Source organism: Oncorhynchus mykiss, chromosome 26, assembly GCF_057628025.1.
Source record: "Oncorhynchus mykiss isolate SJ-2025 chromosome 26, ASM5762802v1, whole genome shotgun sequence".
NCBI lineage: Eukaryota > Metazoa > Chordata > Actinopteri > Salmoniformes > Salmonidae > Oncorhynchus > Oncorhynchus mykiss.
In genome coordinates this window covers 7895456-7917629 of record NC_143047.1, presented here as the reverse complement: position 1 = coordinate 7917629, position 22174 = coordinate 7895456, and the positions used below count along the sequence as shown (strand labels likewise).

The 22174-nt window shown below is 41.9% G+C and overlaps 1 protein-coding gene across 1 annotated transcript; it reads right to left on the bottom strand.

Moving 5' to 3' along the window:
- Positions 1-329: 329 nt before the first annotated feature.
- Positions 330-11266, bottom strand: LOC110506305 (uncharacterized). The gene is made up of 4 exons (XM_021585795.3): positions 10767-11266; positions 8523-9329; positions 1480-1653; positions 330-1358 (listed from the first exon to the last, which is right to left on the bottom strand). The coding sequence occupies exons 2-4, from the start codon at positions 9304-9306 to the stop codon at positions 1237-1239; spliced, it is 1080 nt and encodes a 359-aa protein (XP_021441470.3). The 5' UTR covers positions 9307-9329; positions 10767-11266; the 3' UTR covers positions 330-1236.
- Positions 11267-22174: the final 10908 nt, after the last annotated feature.

Below are 22174 nucleotides of genomic sequence, written 5' to 3'. Positions count from 1 at the left end.
TGAGTGCAGGTCTTCATGTCTAAGACATTTTTAGTTCCCTTTGTCAAACCATCTTGGAAATATAGCAGACAATCAAGTCTTAATTTTAGGCTTTTACTGCTTCTATTATAGACTGAATTGAAGTATCTAGAATCCTAACTTGAGATCCATGCATTATATTTTTCCCATTGAGATCAATGCAAGATTTATGTGTATGTCTAAGTTACGTAAAGTTTGTATTAATTCTGGGGGTTGTACTTTTGGAAATAACAACACAACAAAACCTTAAATCAGGTGCATAAACATATAATTCCAATTTTCCAAAATAATAATAAATAAACTCCAAACACATATTCTCAAATTCCCATAGTTTATTGGTTTACACCCCTAAGCCCACATAACCAATGCATTAGGGTGCAGTAAATCTATAACTTAACATTTGAAAAGCCATAGTCAATCAATCAATAATATTATTATTATTTTAGCAAAAATGTTTATTTTTAATTTACAATCTGTAGAAGCTATGAGAATAGAAAGGTTCAGTACTTTTGCCAAGTATCACAGCACAGTTGAAAAATATATGCCAAATAGAAATTCAAAATGGATGGTGTTAAGAGATAGATGGGATGAGCTGAAGGGTCGGACCAATAACAAGATAACCAATGTAAAACATACGGGGTCTGTAACATATAGGTTGAGAAATGTTGTGAAATAGCACAGTTACAAATAGAAATCAAACTGGATGGACATCAGAACTAGAGGAAGGACTAAAAACAAACAAAATAGAACTATTGTAAAATAGATTGTGTCTGTAAAATGTGTATAAGATGCACATACTGAAGGTAGAAGCCGAAGTGTTAAAGATTATTAGTTTACTTCAATTGGAGGAAGGGCAGTAGGGTTTGCGGGGAATAATAAAGGCATATTCTAAAACAAAGTATGTCTATATAGGTATGTGTATGTGTATATGTATGCATATGTGTATGAATATGGATATATATATTTACCCCAAAAAATATATGGGGGATGGGAAATGATGCAGACAGTTACATTGATGGAAGCAACAATCTTTTCGCAATATTAAGCTGATCCACCCCTTAGAAGAAAAGAATAATAATAATAAAAAATAATAAAAATCTATGACTTAACATTCTGTTAAAGATATTTATGCACGTTATTGCATATGTTGGTTCTCAATAAGTATTTTGCATATGAAAGTCTTCTTTAACGTGTTTAAGGTTAGACTTGGAGCCCTTTTCAATTTTGATGTCCTCGTGGAAAGTTGGCCATTTGGATGTTGTCCATTTGGCATCCAGGATTGTAGTAAGCTGAACCATCATATTTCAAATCCAAAGGCTCACCGTTGTCCAGTTGTTGAACTAGGAGTGAGAAAAATAGATTTTGCATGGCCGATTTATGATAACAGGTGCTTTCCCATTCATTTATTCAGTCCTATCAGATAGAAAACATGCCAGGAAATCATAAAAGGCAACTGCCTACCTGGGTCTGAGGGGAATTCCTCAACAAGCTTCCTGTGTGTGAAATCCCGTCGGCCTCTCCTTCTCCAGATGACAAAGACCACCATCGCCACAAAGCACACTGCCACTCCTGTGCCCAGGATGGCACCCCATGACTCACTCTTCTTCTTGTTCTGCACTGCATCTGAGGCCAAGCCTTTTGAAAACAAAAATACATTCATTGCAAAAATATACATGAAAACGAGGAAAAACCTTGCAAATACAACATTCTAATATTGGTGCAATTCTAATATATGGTGCAATACATTTTGTCTGGAGTAACATATTTATGTATCACAAAATATTCTTCCAGTCATACTTTATTTGGACAGTTCCATATAGATTATCTATCATACTATTAACAAAGTATCTGTTGATAGGCAAGTGCTTATGGTTACGGTTATCGTTAGGGATAGGTTTAGAATAAGTGTTAGGGTAAGAATTAAGGTTAGGGTTAGAGGACAGTAAGTTGAAATGTTGTTGACAGTTATTGAACATCTACAAATCATATACAGTACAAACCATATACTTGGTACTAACCAAATAAAGTACCATTCTTCCTATAATTGAGGCGAAAAATGTGTGTTTAAAAATAACTGTACAAAAGGATATAGAGCACCCTTTTACATGACTAGTCTCAACTCAATAGACAGTACTATTTCCCAGCCATGTAATTAGACTACCACAATCAGTGCAATTACCATGTGTGAAAATAACAGGTTTCATTGCATTTCAGTAAAAGTTTTCCATCTATTTAATCACGTTTAATCTATTAGTGAAACCAATAATTATGTCAGACAAATGAAAAGTGTAAAGTGTATCAGTATTTCATTGTCGTTTCACGTAATTATCACGCAATCGATACAGTGCCCTCAGACAGTATTCACACCCCTTGACTTTTTCCACATTTCGTTCTGTTACAGCCTGAATGTAAAATGTTTTAAATTGAGACTTTGTGTCACTGATCTACCCATAATGTCAAAGTGGAATTTTGTTTTTAGATTATTTATTTTTTAATTAATAAAAAATGAAAAGCTGAAATGTCTTGAGTCAAAATGTATTGGTCACATACACGTGTTTAGCATGTTATTGCGGGTATAGCGAAATGCTTGTGTTTCTAGCTCCAACAGTACAGCAATATCTAACAAGTAATATGTAACAATTTCACAACAATACACACAATACACTCATCCAAAGTAAAGGAATGGAATTAAGAATATATAAATATTTGGATGAGCAATGTCGGAGAGGCATAGACTAAGATACAGTAGAATAGAATACAGTATATATGAGATGAGTAATGCAAAATATGTTAACGTTATTAAAGTGACCAGTGTTCCATTATTAGCCAGTTATTTAAAGTCTTGGTATATAGGGCAGCAGCCTCTAAGGTGCTACTGATGACTATTTAACTGTCTGATGGCCTTGAGATAGAAGCTGTTTTTCAGTTTCTCGGTCCCAGCTTTGATGCACCTGTGCTGACCTCGCCTTCAGGATGATAGCAGGGTGAACAGGAAGTGGCTCAGGTGGTTGTTGTCCTTGATGATCTTGTTGGCCTTCCTGTGACATCAGGTGCTGTTGGTGTCCTGGGGGGCAGGTAGTTAGCCCCTGGTGATGCATTGTGCAGACCGCACCACCCTCTGGAGAGCCCCTGCGGTTGCAGGCGGTGACACAGCCCGACAGGATGCTATCAATTGTGCATCTGTAAAAGTTTGTGAGTGTTTTAGGTTCCAAGCCAAATTTCTTCAGCCTCCTGAGGTTGAAGAGGCGCTGTTTGCGCCTTCTTCACCACACTGTCTGTGTGAGTGGACCATTTCAGTTTGTCAGTGATGTGTACGCTGAGGAACTTGAAGCTTTCCACCTTCTCTTCTTGAAGTGGCACCACACTCCCAGGGCCCTCACCTCCTCCATATAGGCCGTCTCGTCATTGTTGATAATAAGGCCTACTACTGTTGTTTTGTTTGCCACAGAGTCCTGCGTGAACAGGGAGTACGATAGGGGGCTGAACATGCACCCTTGTGGGGCCCCTGTGTTGAGGATCAGCGAAGTGGAGATGTTGGTTTCTACCTTGACCACCAGTGAGCGGACCATCAGGAAGTCCAGGACCCAATTGCACAAGGCAGGGCTCAGACCCAGGGCCTCAAGCTTAATGAGGAGTTTGGAGGGTACTATAGTGTTGAATGCTTAAATATAGTTAATGAACAGCATTCTTACATAAGTATTCCTCTTGTACAGATGGGATAGAGCAGTGTGCAGCGCGATGGAGATTACATCATCTCTGGATCTATTGGGACAGTAAGCAAATTAAAGTGGGTCTAGGGTGGAAGTGGGTCAAAGCACTTCATGATGACCGAAGTGAGTGCTACAGGGCGATAGTCATTTAGTTCAGTTACCTTTGATTTATTGGTACAGGAACAATGCTGGACATCTTGAAGCATGTGTGGACAGCAGACTGGGATAGGGAGTTATTGAATATGTTCGTAAACACTCCAGCCAGCTGGTCTGAGCATGCTCTGAGGATGTGGCTAGGGATGCCATCTGGGCCAGCAGCCTTGCAAGGGTTAACAAGCTTAAATGTCTTACTCATGTCAGCCAAGGAGAAGAGAGCCCACAGTCCTTGGTAGCAGGCCGCTTCGGTGGCACTGTGTTATTCTCAAAGCGGGCGAAGAAGGTGTTTAGCTTGCCACATACAGTACGTCTCGTGTCTCTATACTGACATTTTGCCTGTTTGATTGCCATACGGAGAGAATAACTACACTGTTTGTATTCGGCCATATTCCCAGTCACCTTGCCATGGTTAAACGTGGTGGTTCGTGCTTTCAGTGTTGCGTGAATGCTGCCTTCTATCCATGGTTTCTGGTTAGGGTAGGTTTTAATAGTCACAGTGGGTACAACATCTCCGAAACACTTCCTGATAAACTCAGTCACCATATCCGTGTATTCGTCAATGTTATTCTTAGAGGCTACCCGGAACATATCTGCGTGATCAAAACAATCTTAAAGTGTGTATTCCGATTGGTCAGACCAGTGTTGAATAGTCCTTAGCACGGGTACTTCCTGTTTGAGTTTTTACCTATAGGAAGGGAGGAGCAAAATGGAGTCGTGATCAGATTTGCAGAAGGGAGGGCGGGGAGTCGTGATCAGATTTGCAGAAGGGAGGGCGGAAGTTGGAGTAGCAGTGGTCGAGTGTTTTAGCAGCGTGAGTACTATAGTCAATGTGTTGGTAGAACTTCGGTAGTGTATTCCTCAAATTTGACTATACCTAAAGATAATTATCTTGAGAGGTAATACAGTCGGCATTTGATTGTGAGGTATTCTAGGTTGGGTGAACAAAAGGACTTGAGTTCCTGTATGTTATCACAATTACACCAGTTACTCATGAAACATACGTACACCCCTGCCCTTCTTCTTCTCGGAGAGATATTTATTCCTGTCTGCTCGATGAACTGAGAACCCAACTGGCTGTACGGACTCAGACAGTATATCCTGAGAGAGCCATGTTACAATCCCTGATGTCTCTCTGGAAGGAAATCCTCGCCCTGAGCTCGTCAACTTTATTATCCAGAGACCGGTGTTTTGGATCAGCCTTTGGAATTAATTCAATTGCCCTGGGGGGTACGAACAAAGGAACCGATTGGGGAAAGTCTAATTCCTGGTCATAATAGTGGTAATGTTGGTGAGTTACCGGCGCTCTGATATCCAAAATATCTTCCCGGTTGTATGTAATAACACCCCAAAAATTCTAGGCAAACAATGTAAGAAATAACACAGAAAAAAAAAATACTGCAAAGTTTTCTAGCAACTAGAAGCACGGCTGCCCTATCTGTCAGCGCCACTTTACTGTCAATATTCAAACTCTTTGTTATAGCAAGCCTAAATAAGAAATCCGAGATAGGATTGTTTCGAGGCATTGAAGGTCCCCATGAACACAGTGGCCTCCAACATTCTTAAATGGAAGCAGTTTGGAACCATCAAGACTCTTCCTAGAGCTGGCCACCCAGCCAAACTGAGCAATTGGGGGAGAAGGGCCTTGGTCATGGAGGTGACCAAGAACCCAATGGTCACTCTGACAGAGCTCCAGAGTTCCTCTGTGGAGATGGGAGTGCATTCCAGAAGGACAACCATCTCTGCAGCACTCCACCAATCAGGCCTCTAGGGTAGAGTTGCCAGACAGAAGCCACTCCTCAGTAAAAGGCAGGTCACAGCCTGCTTGGAGTTTGCCAAAAGGCACCTGAAGGAAGATGAACGGAGCAAAGTACAGAGAGATCCTTGATGAAAATCTACTCCAGAGTGCTCAGGACCTCGAAGGTTCACCTTCCAACAGGACCCTAAAAATACAGCCAAGACAACACAGGAGTAGCTTCGGGACGAGTCTCTGAATGTCCTTGAGTGGCCCCGGACTTGAACCCAGTTGAATATCTCTGGATAGACCTGAAAATAGCTGTGCAGAGACACTCCCCATCCAACCTGACAGAGCTTGAGAGGATCTGCAGACAAGAATGAGAGAAACTTCCCAAATACAAGCATGCAAAGCTTGTAACGTCATACCCAAGAAGACTCGAGGCTGTAATCGTTGCCAAAGGTACTTCAAATCAAAATCAAATCAAATTTATTTAGCCCTTCTTGCATCAGCTGAAATTTCAAAGTGCTGGACAGAAACCCGGCCTAAAACCCCAAACACATTTTTTTCTAAGAATGTAGTGTAATTTAGATGAAACAGTCATTAGTCACGGTTTGGGATGACTGGGTACCACTCAACTTTTGGGGGCTACTGTGGCTGAGGTGTCTTTAGAATGAATGTTCACTCTAAAAATGTGGGGTTCATCAAGGGTTCTTCTAAGATCATCAAAGTTCATCGAAGAACGTTACGGTCCTTGGCACTGAAAAATTCCCCCAAAAGGTTTTTTCCAAGAACCACATTTGAGGTGGGTTTCATCGAGGAACCTTTTAAGTTCTTGGTGGTTCTAGCAGGAACCTAACTACCCAACTGAAACATTTGGATTTGAGATGACAGCAGGTGCAGGCATTTAACTGGAAAATTGAAAGATCTCCTCAATTTAAGGTCAGGTTTCTCTCTTGTATGATCTAAATTGATATTGTTTTATGATTATACCATCTATCTTTCATATTTGTTCAAATGGCTGTTGTTGGACACTTTGTCCCTTTTTACAATTCTTTCAAATACAGAAAATGGACACAATTAAATGGATATCAATCAACAAAGAGGTAAGAATATCTTTAAAATATAGCTGCATTGTGCGCAGATACCTGAACTGCTCAGTTATTTGTGTGTGCCTTTGTATGTACAATTAGTAGTGGTTTGCCTCATAATAATATGCACATCACATGTATGTTCAACAGTTAATTTAAATTCTCTAAAACCTCATAGGACTCTGTCACAGCAGCCATCTTCCTCCTCCCTTACCTCTCAAATGAAGATCCCAGAGCCCTCTTCATTATGGACCAGGTTTGTGTATGAAAACCTTTGTCAAAAGTTAACCGTTTGTTTTCATTCACATTTACCACAAAAACCAAGGTATGAATACTGTTGTGTGCACACTTTGTTAATCATCTGTATAATTATATATTTCATAGACTTCACCTTCCCTACACCTCGGATAAATATAACAGGAAACCTGTTAGATCACCATGCATTGCAAAATCATTCTGGCTATTCATAGTCTACAGAGGACATCAACAGCAACACGCCAGACTCGTTTTAAAGGGTTCTTCAAATAACTTATAGGTGTTACCCTACAGTTTCAATTTGAAGAATCCCTAAAGGATCCTCTTGGAATCTTTTATTTTTAGTGTAACAATGGCGTGACACTATCAAGTGACAGAGGTGCAACCCATGAATAGAGAAAATATGATCTAGGTCCAGATATTGTGTACTTTTGTGTGACATGGTTGTGTGAAACTCTACACCTTTTCTCTCCATGTTCCCTAAAGAAAAGGTAATAGCCAGTACGCGTTGTCAATTGATTAATAAGTATTACATAAAGAGACTGCGATACATAGCTAGCATGCTGTACTAACTATGGAAAATCTGTAAAGCCACATGCAAATGAGATAAACAAACAGGTCAAACAAGCCACAGTATAAACTAATCACTGGCTGAAATGTATGAGGTTTCTCCCAATGGTAACAATGTTTTTCAGCACACTTTACCAAGTATTTATAGTCAAGTTTGACAGAGGTAGTTACTACATATTCAAATTCATGACTGTACCTGGCAAATCATGTGTATGTTTTTGAAAAAGATGCAATTGAATTTGAATTGCGAGAAGAAATACACGTAAATTATAACCTGTCAAAATTGGGGATATCCTCCTTTAATGAATGTCATCAATCACCCACTCAAAAATTCCCTTGTTAAGTATGTTAGAAACTGGAGAGTAGTACTCTCACGCCCTGTACTGCAGTAATGAACCTCAGCTACTGACCTCCTCCTTCCTGTAGACAGGCTAACACAGGGGTATTTTGTCCCCTGGAGAAGGCATTTGTAATGGAAGCCTCCACTCACTGTGGGCATGCAGATAGTGTCTGAAACTCAACCCTGCCCAGCCGGTGAAAGAAGGGGAGTTTGTGCTTTGACAATGGAAAAAAATAGAGATCTGGCAAATGTGGGTCAGGGAGAGACCGGAAAGAAAGCGGTTTGTAAAAAAGGCTATGGTGATATAAGATAACTGCCCTTTGAGAATTGTTGGATATTGTGTTACTTTCTAACTAGGTCCCTCCGATGTTCAAATCTGATACTCTGTGGTTATTTGTAACTTGTTGACTGCTCTGTCTTTGTCTAGTTGCTGACTCATTCATTAATGCCTCTCCCAAAACATTTAAAACAATATCACAATGGTTATGTGAAGTGAACATATCCAAATTTAAACATTGTTGTGATCTCTTGGTATTTCCTTAAAAGTTGTTACAGGCTCCCTTGACCAAGCAAGTAAGTAGGTTACAGGTGCACACAGCAGTACCCTTGAGACAAAGAATGTACCAGATACTTAGACACTGTCTCCTCACCTCTCGCAGAGTTGTTCCCTGAAGCGGCACCAGTTTCCATCATGTCTGTCGTTGTGCTGGGACCCGTGGTTGTTGTAGTTTCTGGGATGATTTTGGCAGTTGTAGTCGCAGGTGAGTCCAAGGGGAGCTCTGTGGTGGGGGAAGCTGTGGATGGTTCACTTGATGGTACTGCAGTCGTTACATTATGGCTGTCCTCTGTACTGTTGGTTACCCCGTTCTCAGCATCAGGATCTGGACCGGCCTCATCTGTGCTATTGGTGTCTGGAGCTGTGGTTGTCTCATTCAATTCAGTGTCATTGGACATGTAATTAGAGCCATTTGAGTTTTCTGTGATTGGAGTGGTGGTGGTAGTTTGGAGTCCACTGTCCTCTCCAGTTGCATTGGAAACTTGGCTTGAGTTTAAGGCAACACTCACTGGGGGTTCTGGTGCAACAGTGGTTTCTGGAGATTCAACAGCGGTCGCTGGCGATTCTGGGTCCTCCGCTGTAGCATCTGGCAACTCTGGTGGCATTGTGGTGCCAATCATAACATCACCAGAAGTCTCATTTGTGTCCTGGATGTTGTCTTGTTCCCCACTAGATGACATGTATCCATCCAGGTTCATATCATCCAAGTCATTGAACGAAGCTTCTGATGTCTTGTTGAGCTTGGATTTGAACAGTTGACGAAGCCAACTTTGATCGATCGTCCGTCCTGGAGAGTTTGTTGGTGCTTGGAGCAAGGCCACATGAAAACCTTGCAGTTGCAGAAGCAAAACAGCAGTGATGATTGAATAAAGGTCCATATCCCGTCTCTCTCGTTCGTGTTCTGAACAACAATCAACACGTAAACAAAAGTATTTTTGTTAGATACATTGAGTCAAGGTTGGTTCTCCACAAATGTAAAAAAAGAAAGAAAAAATGTATCATCCCATTTTGGCCTCGAATGTCCCATGGTCTGCAGGCCACCATTGATTATAAGTAGAGAATATACAGTATTGTACATCATTTTTCTTAAGCAACCAGTCACCAAGAATGAATTAAATGTATGAATAGTTAAATTGATTAAGGCGAGACGAGGACTTTATGAATTCCCAAGATTCCCATGAAGTATTTCATATTCCCCATGTTCTGAAACAAATGCTCACCCTGTAATACAAAAAAAGCAAGCTCTCAATGGGGGTTCGGCTGACTTGACTCTACCGTTATCTTTTAATAGAGTTATAATCTATTCATACCAATCCAGGAGATGAAGTGTTGATGCTATCAGTTTGGCTTTGACCTCAATTTTTATAAGGCCTGGTCAGGGCTAGGAGGACAATTATTTCCCCTGAATGGAAGCAAACTCCCAATGTTTTTGTAATCAAATCTCCCAGAACTTGTATGATAAGAGTCTGCCAACTCAGTTTTGGGGACAATAGACTAAATGAATGTCAATGCAATAATCATTCAGGGTGTAACTATGGGGAGACTCCCATGTACTTTAGTTGAGTCAATCTGGGATGAACGGCGATATTTCCTGTTAGCATACTAAATATGCATTCTGCAGTGTTGTCAAAGCAGACATGAATGTCTGGCTAGCATTCCCCTTCAGAAATATCCTCAAAGCCAAGGGTTGAACAGGTTTTGATAGCATGATAAAAAATAAAATAACATATCTGAAATAATGTATTCCGTCTGTTGGGACAGCTTATCTTACATTATTTTATTAAAATGTAAGCATAGAGAAAGTGTCATGATTAACTCAGTCATTGTAGACCATGCATTTGGCGAAATGTTATCCTCCTTCAATCACTCTGAGTGTTAGGTTTGTGGTTTGTTAGGTCCTCTTCCAATTACATATTTAGTTTGGTCAAAATAAAGTTGGGTTAATAACACCATTTGAGTCACCTCAGACATAAAGCAAAAAAACCATATACGCTTGACAATTACCTGAATCTGCATTGAGAAAAGAATGGTCTGGATGGGATGACACATGTATATTGGTTTGCCTGACTGGTGGACAACTACTAAGAGCAACTTTAAACCCCGACACCGCAACATGATCATTCTGTTTCATTTGAAAGTGGTATGACATTTACAATCGGATGGATTTTCCTAATTCGCTCTGTGGCGTTATCATTGAACTAATCCAATTTCTGGCGAGTCTGTAACCTTACAAAAATACCAAACACATATAAGTGTCACACAACTCAACGTCTACATCTCCCATACAGAAGAAATTGTGAAATAGCGCTACGTTAATAAAATCACCATCGCCACATACCTTTTTCTGGTGCTCGGTCAGGTGGTTACAGCTAACAGGTGTGAGGAAGGCAATGAGATCTTTCCGCGAAACAGCCGGCGTATGAGAGAGAGGGAACGATAGGCCAGTGAAGGGGCGGGGCAGTGCAGGGAAGTCAGATCAGAACAACCAGGAACCTGTTCTACCTGATTTTACACCTGACACAAACACCCTGTCATCCAGCCAATCCCTAAATGGTAACATGATACTGTCTCTAGGGTAACTAAGGTTATTTTAATGTCATGGTTTTACAGTTTATCTTCTGTGTTGCTGAGATGTCCACTACACATCCGTTTATTTCAGTTGAGTTTGGTTTCCAGGTGTGCAGCACCTGAATTCCCCCCTTTGGGCAAAGCATCTGCCCCCAGGTCCTCGGAACATTCCTCCTTTGTGATTTTGGAATGTCTGCTGTTGTCACGGATACAAAAGGGCAGTACCGCTTTCATCCGTGCCTTGTCTCTGGTTTATATTTGGCAACAATCGGCGTAGGGCTATTCTTGTGTTCTTGTGTACGTCACAACCTGGTATTCTTGTTGTCGTTTTATTCCGGGAAGGAACGTGGCGGAACGTACAGTAGGCCTCTGCTAACTGAGCCAATAGAACCTAGCGTCTGACAGTGTAAGTAAAGGAGACAAGTAGAAGTGGCACTGGAAGCACATAGACTAAATGCAGTGTGTGGGAGGTTGAACTGTGCTCAGAGGCATCATGCGCATAGGGGGCACAGGGGCACGTGCCGACTCAGATTTGTCCTGTTTAATATTTTTTTTAACTTTTGTTGTTGTTGTTGTTGTTTCTCTGTAAAACTATTAGCCACATAGGAATTTTATTACGTTGGCTTTAGCTAGACCAGATAGGTTCCCAATCTCCCAACCTTATAACTAGCTACCAAGAAGCCATTTCAGGCTATCAATCAAGTTAGAGTAGCTAGTCTAACTATTTTAGCTGGCATGCCTGCTTGCAAGGTTGGTAGACTTTAGAAAAGCAAGCAATAACTACATTTAAAAAAAACATTCACTTTCCTTTCAATCTTTTACCCAGATTTGTGCAGAGAAGCATATTTTGTTTCTTAAAAAAAAAAAAAAAACACCAGTCAGGAGGATACAGACAGCACAAGAGGTATGATCAGATATGCAGAAAAACAGACATATTTTTTTAACATTAAGCATAATGATTAGGGCTCTAGATTGCAGGAAAAGGCTAAATTCTCCCTCCGGACCACGCCAGTGCCATCCTAAGATTTCTGGGGAGCATGATGCCCCTGACTGTGTTCATAAGTTCTCAGTGGCACATTTACTTGAAAACATTCAGTAACAAAAGGAGACACAAGGAAACAGGAGGTACATTGAGTTCTGTATTTAAATACTGCCTGTGAATAATATTCTGGTAACACCTTAATTTGCCCTTATTATACCTATGTAAATACACAGTAATAACTAGTAACAACATTGGAGTTAGTTATAATAGTTTTATTAATTGAATGGTAATAGAGTTTAAGTAACAGAGTATATAGGTTATTACATAAGTGTGACAAAGAGTGTAATTACAAATAAATATGCTTTTGTTGAATAGAATAAAATGAAGAATATTATGTAAGAGGTAAGATCATTTCACAATAGTAGCCTTATCCAAGGGTTGTCCTTTGTGTTTATAAGGGTTTTGAACATCTGGCATATAGTCAGTGAAAGTGAATAAGTTCAAATTGAGCAGTAAATTGCTTTTGGAAGTCTCGTGATGTTTATACGTCCAACTATGAAGCAGAAATATCTCATAACCCTGCCATGGGATGTTGTTACGTATACATTCTACACACATTCTACATACATGGCATTTTAAAATTTTTTTTAGAATAAAGTAATTTGATATACATTACATCTAGATAGATAGTTCTTATACATTATAAATCGGGGTTTAAGTCATAATTGTTACAGAACATGAGCTTTTAAACCCACACCTCACCTACTCTCAGTCCATCCCACCTATCTCCGTAAGACGCCATCATATGATTTCCATGTCAGTATTGGTGAAAAGTGGCATGGAATCGATGAAAGGGTTGGTGGGATGAATTTTTCAGCCTCGTCTCACCCAAAGATAAAGATAAGATTAACTTTATTGTCCCTGAGGGGTCATTTGTCTTAGTGCTGCTGCTTCCACATGAAATAGATCACATAATACAAATCATATAATACAACAATATTGCAATAGGTTAAAAGATAGTGATTTCCATCAAAATGAGCATCACCAAAGTGATATTGCTAAGCATCAAGATAGAGAGGTTAGATGTAGGATAAGGTGAGACTGGAGTAACTGGAACCTGCACATTAGGCAACCATCTGAAATCAGGTGGAAGTGTCTACAATCATGAAGAACTGACCACAGAGTCAGTGTCACGCCCTGGTCAAAGTATTTTGTGTTTATCTTCATTTATTTTGGTCAGGCCAGGGTGTGGCATGGGTTTTTGTATGTGGTGTGTTGGGATTGTAGCTTAGTGGGGTGTTCTAGTGAAGTCTATGGCTGTCTGAAGTGGTTCTCAATCAGAGGCAGGTGTTTATCGTTGTCTCTGATTGGGAACCATATTTAGGCAGCCATATTCTTTGGGTGTTTTGTGGGTGATTGTCCTTAGTGTCTTGATGTCCTTGTTCTGTGTGTATGTGCACCAGTATTAGGCTGTTTCGGTTTTCGTTGCATTTATTGTTTTGTAGTGTTTGTATTTAGATTTGTGTTGCTTCAGTTTAAATAAACATGGATCGCAATCTACACGCCGCATTTTGGTCCGACTCTACTTCAACCGAAGAAAGCCGTTACAGTCAGTGCCCCTTCCAATTGACTCATTGACTTTTGTGTGGGTGGGTGTCTGTGTGCATGGACATGCGTGTACTGTATGTATGTGAAGGAGTGTCATTTACAGTTTACCTGATGAAATCTCTTAAGGATCCGCCCCTTTTTCCCAATTTTCACCTAAAATGACATACCCAAATCTAACTGCCTGTAGCTCAGGACCTGAAGCAAAGATATGCATATTCTTGATACCATTTGAAAGGAAAAACCTTGAAGTTTGTGGAAATGTTAAATTAATGTAGAAGAATATAACACATTAGATCTGGTAAAAGAGAATACAAATAAAAGAACACGTTTTCAAAGAAACATTTTAATAATCTGTAATGAACACAAGGGGAGACAGAGAGCTGGTTTCAAGCGCAGGTGTTTATTGCAAAGGACCACAGGAGGAGGCAGATAACTGGGTTCAGGAGCAGATACAGGGAGTCCAAATGGGAAAAGGTACAGGCAGGGAAAAGGCTAGTAACGTCATCCGGGAGAACAGGCAATAGGTAGATAACAGGAAATCCGATAGGCTAAAGTACATGCAGAGAATAGACGAAAGGTGTCATCAGTGAGGCAGGCAAAAACTATCACTGGAAAAACAGAGGTCCGAAAGACGTGTGTCACAAAACAAGCAATACCTCACAGTGATGGGGTGCAAAGAACTGAAGTAAATAGTGTGTGATAATGACATACAGGTGTGTGAACAGGTGATTAGAATTCAGGTGATTGGGATCTGGAGACTGAGCTGCGTTCAGGGGATCTAGGTGTTTGAGGGTGTGAGTTGGAAGCAGATGTTACACCATCATCTTTGAAATGCAAGAGAAAGGCCTTCATATCACTTAGGAGTCTAAGTGCAATTTAGATTTTGGCCACTAGACGGCAGCACTGTATGTGCAAAGTTTTAGACTGATCCAATGAACCATTGCATTACTGTTCAAAATGTTGTATCAAGTCTGACAAAATGCGCCGAAGTGGTCAATTGATGCATTTTCATGTACATACAGAAATGATATGGTAATAAAAATGTTTAGTTTACAAACTCCCAGGAATTTCAGAAATTATGGATAATTTGCTACAGAAAAGACACTAACCACACATCTATCTTTCTGCCCATATAAGACATGTCTGTGTTCTGGGAAATGTTCTTGTTACTTACAACGTCATGCTAATCACATTAGCGCACGTTAGCTCAACCATCCCGCGATCCCGTATAAGGTGTCCAGAAATACTGGCTTGCTCTATTATACAGTTTCTAAGCGTTTACTGCTTTCCACATAGTCTCTTTGTATAACAATTGTCACCATTTTCCATGTCCTCCGCAGTGTGAATGCCTACTTTTCCCAAGTCTCACCAGTATGAAATTCTATAATGCCACCAGATGTCAGCACTAAACAATGTACTAACAGACAAGGGAAATATCTGTTAGCTGGACGTCAGCATACTGTAAACTTTTCAGACGCATTTATCCTATTCACATTTCAAAGGAAAACAAAATTACTTTTCGGTTAGATTCATGACTTTGAGAGAGTTAATAAATAACTCATCACCCAATGTTTTTGAGTAGAACTGTTCGCTGGTGCTCCACGCATGTTCATGGCTCTCTAGAAGTAAAAATGCTTGCGCTATTACTAAGTCAGTCATGCACAAATGTTTTCTTCAGTTGAATGACACCCTTTGGATTGATATTCCTAATAGAAGCACGCTGTGAATTCCCTTTAAAACATATTTCAGTCTAAAACAGACTGATGTTATGGCTAACATCAGTGTTAGAACAATAGTGTTTTTGTTGCTGTAAGACTAATGTGTTATCCTCATTTAACATTATTCAACTTCTGGGGGTAATTATATTGAAATATCATAGGCTAAGTATTAAGCTCTACAAGTCCCCGATCTGCTATTAACTGTAGCATTATGAACATGTTGAGTTACAATCATTCTAAACGTCTAACTATCATTGTAAAATGAACAACTGTTAAATTAATACCCTGTTTATTGTGTTTTGAAGTGTCTCCTGGGATGTCTTCATATAACAGATTGCTTGTGGTGATCTTTGAGCAGATGAAACTGGGTCGTATTCATAAGGGCATGCAATGGAGAACGTGTGACAACATTTTGCAACGGAAAACAAAAATGAGTGTTTCTTACTGGGTAGGTCTAGGAAGTCCCTCCCTGTTTCAATCCGTTTTCTTCCATATGGTGCCTTATGAATACGACCCAGGATTCTCCAGAAGGACATTAGCAGACACAGAGCAGGCCTGTTAACATGGTGACAACAGCCACTATGCAACAACAACATGTGGAGTGGAGCAGCAAGGTCTGGAGAGAGAGGCCTGGAGAAAGAGAGGACTAGAGAGGGAGAGGAATTCCTCTGCGATGACATCACCGCCTAGCCATTATCTGAAATCAGACCGTTTGAGGGAGAGAGAGAGAGACAGATCGAGAGAGAGAGAGATGAAGGGAAAACTGACTCAGTTTTCCCTTCATCCTTCTCTCTCTCTCTCTCCCTCAAACGATCTGACATTAAGAAAAGGGATGAAGTGATTTTGAAAGATGGGAAAGATGACAAACTATCCAGCAAAGGATTCCAGTGACCTAATTTTCATTTTTTTTTTGGTGAAGATATTTCTCTTGTTGTGGAAGTGAGTCACTGGGACTAGTTCCCTATTCTACTCCTCACCACATGATCAGAGATTTTGAGTTTTGGCAAATACAATATGTTTTGGAAACTTCAACGCAGTTTAGTACAGGACAGTGTTTCACCTAATTTACCCATGCAGATATAACAGAAGAGGGGAGGTGAACAATGCTAAGTGATGAGTAACCTTGCCTGAGACCTGTAAACTTGTGTTAGCTCTGAAGACAATGCCTAAGCTTTAGCACAGTGGGTGACTGGCACTGTTTCTTAGATCTTTGATAGGTTACTGCAATGTATGCTGCAGAAGGGTCCTTCCTTTCCATCACAACTGAAACTAGATTCAAGTGATGCTGCAAATGACAACACCGCTGTTTCAACGGCAAATGGAAAGAGTTGTGTAATAGGCACCGCTCCTAATGCATTGTGGACAAGTTGGACTGTGAAGGGTTTGTTTTGTGAGGCTAGGAGAATGAACGCACGTAACTACAATGGAAAGTCATGGCAAATTCTCACTCTAGCTTTTCCCATTTGGGTTATTTTGAGAATATGTCATGGCTCTGAGACATATAATGTCATAAATTGCATAAGATCTCTCAAGTTAAGGGGTTGGTCCACCACTCTGAAGATGAAGCTTAACCCCTGTAGGTCTAAGCCCTTAGATGGCGATATCTACTAAGCTAACATATGGAATTGTTTTAAGATGGTCATACCATGGATCATTTAGCTATTTGATTTAGAATTGGAGTACACTATACAGTAGGTATAAATGTTTTCATTATTATTATTTGATGAAATGCAGAATTTGGCCTTAATTCTATTATCCTTCAAACATGGCAGTACAGAAATGTATCAAAAGGAAGTATGTTTTGAAATGTCCGTCCTACACTACTGGTCAAAAGTTTTAGAACACCTACTTGTTCAAGGGTTTTTCTTATTTTGACTATTTTCTACATTGTAGAATACCAGTGAAGACAACACAACTATGAAATACTACATATGGAATCATGTAGTAATCAAAAATGAGTTCAACAAATATATTTCATATTTGAGATTCTTCAAATATCCACCCTTTGCCTTAATGACAGCTTTGCACACTCTTGGCATTCTCTCAACCAGCTTCATCTGGAATGCTTTTCCAGCAGTCCTGAAGGAATTCCCACATATGCTGAGCACTTGATGGCTGCTTTTCCTTCATTCTGCGGTCTGACTCATCCCAAACCATCTCAATTAGTTTGAAGTCGGGGGATTGTGGAGGCCAAGTCATCTGATGCAGCACTCCATCACTCTCCTTCTTGGTAAAATAGCCCTTACACAGCCTGAAAGTGTGTTGGGTCATTGTCCTGTTGAAAAACAAATGATAGTCCCACTAAGCCCAAACCAGATAGGACGGCGTATTGCTGCAAAATGCTGTGGTAGCCATGCAGGTTAAGTGTGTCTTGAATTCTAAATAAATCATAGACATTGTCACCAAAAAAGCACCCCCACACCATAACGCCTCCTCCTCCAGGCTTTTATGGTGGGAAATACACATGCGGATATGCACAACTGCTTGGCTCAAACGCATTAAAAAGGAAAGAAATTCCACAAATGAACTTTTAACAAGTCATACCTGTTAATTTAAATGCATTCCAGGTGACTACCTCATGAAGCTGGTTGAGAGAATTCCAAGATTGTGCAAAGCTGTCATCAAGGCAAAGGGTGGCTATTTGAAGAATCTCAAATATATATTTTTTTATTTTTTATTTAACACTTTTATTGAAGTTTTTTTCTTCGGATTTGGTAATCGAATCTGGCCTTTAATCACGATTCAATGTAATTTTTTGCATTTTTCAAAACTCACAGGTAGTGATTAGGATGATACCAAAAATCTGGATTATGTTTATCCCACTAGAAGGGTGGATTTAAAAAGGTGAAAGGCACTACAACCACGAAATGTCAAAGAACAAGGTGGTTTAAAAAAAAAAACTAAAGGTTCATTAGGTTAAATTGTAGTATAGGTATGTGGTCAGCAGTTATATTGAGAAGTGTCAAATAAATGTGTGCACTTACTCATAAGTGATATGCAGGCCTCTATTATTTTTAAGCACGTGGCTGCGAATACAGAGTTTTTTCCACCGCCCCGCTCCCTCCCTCCAGGAATCTCTTTCTCAAAGTTAAGGATCTGGATCACGTTCTGCGCATATGTTATTTTATGCATAATACTCTGAAATGTTCAAATACAGTCCATCAGAGCATCACCGCAGAGAGAGTCTGCGAGAAAGACTTCTCTTACTTGGAATGTTATTATTACCACGAAAGTATCTCCAATAGGTCTCTCCAATCAGGAAACTACCCACTGTATTTCAGTTAGCACCTTTTCCCTTGAGTAACATTTGCCCAGGAGAGCTTTCTGTGCCCATAAAGATGCCAGGACTAGCATCAGGGAATTAATAGGGGCATTAATGGTTCCGGCAGTCGGCAGACTCTGAGGACAAGAGTCCGTTCCTGTGGTGGGCACTTTGGCAGACGGCACAGAGTTTAGCACCACTGCCACAATTCACCGACAGCACAGTCCAACGATTACCTCACCGGCTCAGCTGTGTTGCCAACTACCACACAAAATACTTACTGCATATGGAAAGCATGTGTGCTCACTACTCACCGAGCTAAAATAAGCATGCCACATGGCTGCGTTTCAAAAGACACTCAAACACTCCATTGTGTGTCTGAATTGCACCTTTAAAGGACACAGTTTGGTCTGCAATTACAACCTATTTGCAGGTGTTGGGATTCAATGACCATGGAGGGATGGCTACCACAGTACTAATATCCTAACTTGCAAACCTATTGAAGAACAAAACATTAACAGAATGTGAAATGGCTCTTCTTTTATGTTACTTAAAATTATTAACATATGAATTCAGTTCGCATTCACCAAGTCTTTAACATTAGTCTATTTGTCCAATTGGCATTGCAATTTCCTGAGAATTTTCATGAAATTGGGAACAGCACAGTAAAATTAGAAAACAAATGTATGTTACATTTTGTAGATGCAATAACTGTTTCAATGATTGTTTGTATTTAGGTGCTATTATCAATAGATTGTCACACCCTGATCTGTTTCACCTGTCTTGTGCATGTCTCCATCCCCTTCCAGGTGTCGCTCATTTCCCCCATTATCCCCTGTGCATTTATACCTGTGTTTTCTGTTTGTCTGTTGCCAGTTTGTCTTGTCTCGTCAAACCTACCAGCATGTTTTTCCCATACTCCTGTGTCTCTCTAGCCCTTGTTTTTCTGGTTTTGACCTCTGTCTGCCCTGCCGGGCCAGGATCCTGCCGGGCATTTCATGGACGCTACCCTGGTGTCAGAGCTGGGCATCCCCACTCAGCCCCTCTCCATTCCCATGGACGTCAGAGCGCTGGATGGGCGCTCTATGGGCAGTCACCCACAATACTACTCCAATTACCTGTGACTGTCAGGGAACCGCAGCGAGTCTATGCAGTTCATGCTCATTAAGTATCCTCAGATACCCGTGGTATTGGGGTTTTCTTGGCTCCAGCGACACAATGCCCTTTTCAACTGGACTGCCGGTGCTGTCATGGGCTGGAGCCGTTCTGCCCCGCCCATTGCCTGAAGTAGGTGCAGCCTGCCCCGGACCATCTTCATGTGGGCTCGGAAGAAGCCTCGGACCTCTCCATTGTTCCCGCGGAGTACCAGGATGTCCGGAATGCTTTCAGTAAGGCCGGGGCCACTTCGCTTCCTCCGCATCGACCCTATGATTGTGCGATTGACCTTCTCCCGGGCACTACATCTACCCCGGGGATGGCTGTATTCACTGTCGGGTCCGGAGACCAAGGCTATGGAGACGTACATTGAGGACTCCCTGGCTGCAGGGTGTATCTGTCCTTCTGCCTCCCCTACCTGTGCAGGGTTCTTCTTTGTTGAGAAGAGAGACAAAGCCCTGCGCCCGTGCATCGACTACCGGGGTCTCAATGACATCACGGTTAAGAACCGCTACCCACTAGCACTAATCACCACGGCTTTCGAGACGCTCCAAGAGACCACCATCTTCTCTAAGTTGGACCTGCGGAAGGCCTACCATATGGTGTGGATACGGGAAGGTGACGAGTGGAAGACAGCCTTCAACACTGCTAGCACCACGAATTCCTGGTGATGCCGTTCGGCCTTACTAACGCTCCTGCTGTGTTCCAGAAACTGGTTAATTAACGCTATTCTCCGCGACATGTTGAACCGGTTTCATGTTCGTATACCTCAACAACATCCTTGTCCTTTCCTGCTCATCTCAAGAAAACGTTGTCGACGTTCGACAGGTTCTCCAGCATTCTCTGGAGAACCAGCTTTTTGTCAAAGCAGAGAAATGCGAGTTCCATCGCTCTACCACCTCCTTCCTTGGATACATCATCGCTGCTGGTAATGTGCAGATGGATCCTGGAAAGGTGAGAGCGGTGGTGGATTGGCCCCAACCCATGTCCAGTGTGCAGCTACAACACTTCTTAGGATTTACCCATTTCTATCACCGTTTTATCCAGGGTTACAGCACCCTGGCTTTCCCTTTTCAGCCCTCATCTCTCCCAAAGTCCCGTTCACGTGGTCCCCAGCTGCTGACCGGGTGTTCCTGGACCTTAAGCACCGCTTCCCCACAGCTCCCATATTAATCCAACCGGACCCGTCCTGTCAGTGTGTGGTGGAGGTAGACGCTTAGGATGTCGGAGTGGGGGCTGTCCTGTACCAGCGTTCTGCGCCTTCTTCTCCCATCGTCTTAGTGCCACGGAGAGGAATTATGATGTGGGGAATTGAGAACTACTCGCGGCGAAGATGGCATTGGAGGAGTGGAGGCATTGGTTAGAGGGGGTGGAACATCCGTTCATTGTTTGGACTGATCACAAGAACCTGGAATATCTCTACACCGCCAAGTATCTCAACTCCATGCCCGGCAAACCGGATGTTTGTCCCAGACGTGGCCCGCTCCCCGGTCCTGGAATGGGCTCATTCTTCCAGGCTTGCCTGCCACCCTGGCTCCCGTCGGACCCTGGCCTTTGTGCGACAACGCTTTTGGTGGCCCACCATGGTCCCTGATGTCTCTGCGTTCGTCGCCGCCTGCACTGTCTGTGCTCAGAATAAGACTCCTCGGCAAGCTCTGGCTGGCCTACTTCAACCTCTTCCTGTCCCTCACTGTCACTGGTCACATATATCCCTGGACTTTGTCACTGGTCTCCCTCCGTCTGATGGCAACACCACTACCTGTGGTGGACAGGTTTTCCAAAGCCACCCATTTCATTCCCCTCCCCAAGCTACCATCTGCCAAGGAGACGGACACCTCATGGATCAGCACTTCTTCCGGGTTCTATGGACTTCCGTGGACATGGTCTCTGACCGTGGTCCTCAGTTCTCGTCCCGGTTCTGGAAAGCATTCTGCACTCATTGGGTCATCGGCCAGCCTGTCCTCCGGGTTTCACCTCCAGTCTAACTGTCACGCCCTGTTTCACCTGTCTTTGTGATTGTCTCCACCCCCCTCCAGGTGTCGCCCATTTTCTCCATTATCCCGTGTAGTTATACCTGTGTTTTCTATCTGTCTGTTGCTAGTTCGTCTTGTTTGTTCAAGCATACCAGCGTTTTGTGTCTCAGCTCCTGCTTTTTCCAGTCTCTCTTTTCTCGTCCTCCTGGTTTTTGAACCTAGTCTGTCCTGACCTTGTACCCGCCTGCCTGACCACTCTGCCTGTCCCTGACCCTGAGCCTGCCTGCCGTCCTGTATCTTGGCCTCTACTCTGGATTATCGACCCCTGCCTGCCTTGACCTGTCGTTTGCCTGCCCCTGTTGTTACAATAAACATTGTTACTTAACACAGTCTGCACTTGGTACCTGATAGTACGAACTGGCCATGACTGACCCAGCAGACCTGGACCAGCTCCGCAATGCCATCTCCCAAGGAGCCACC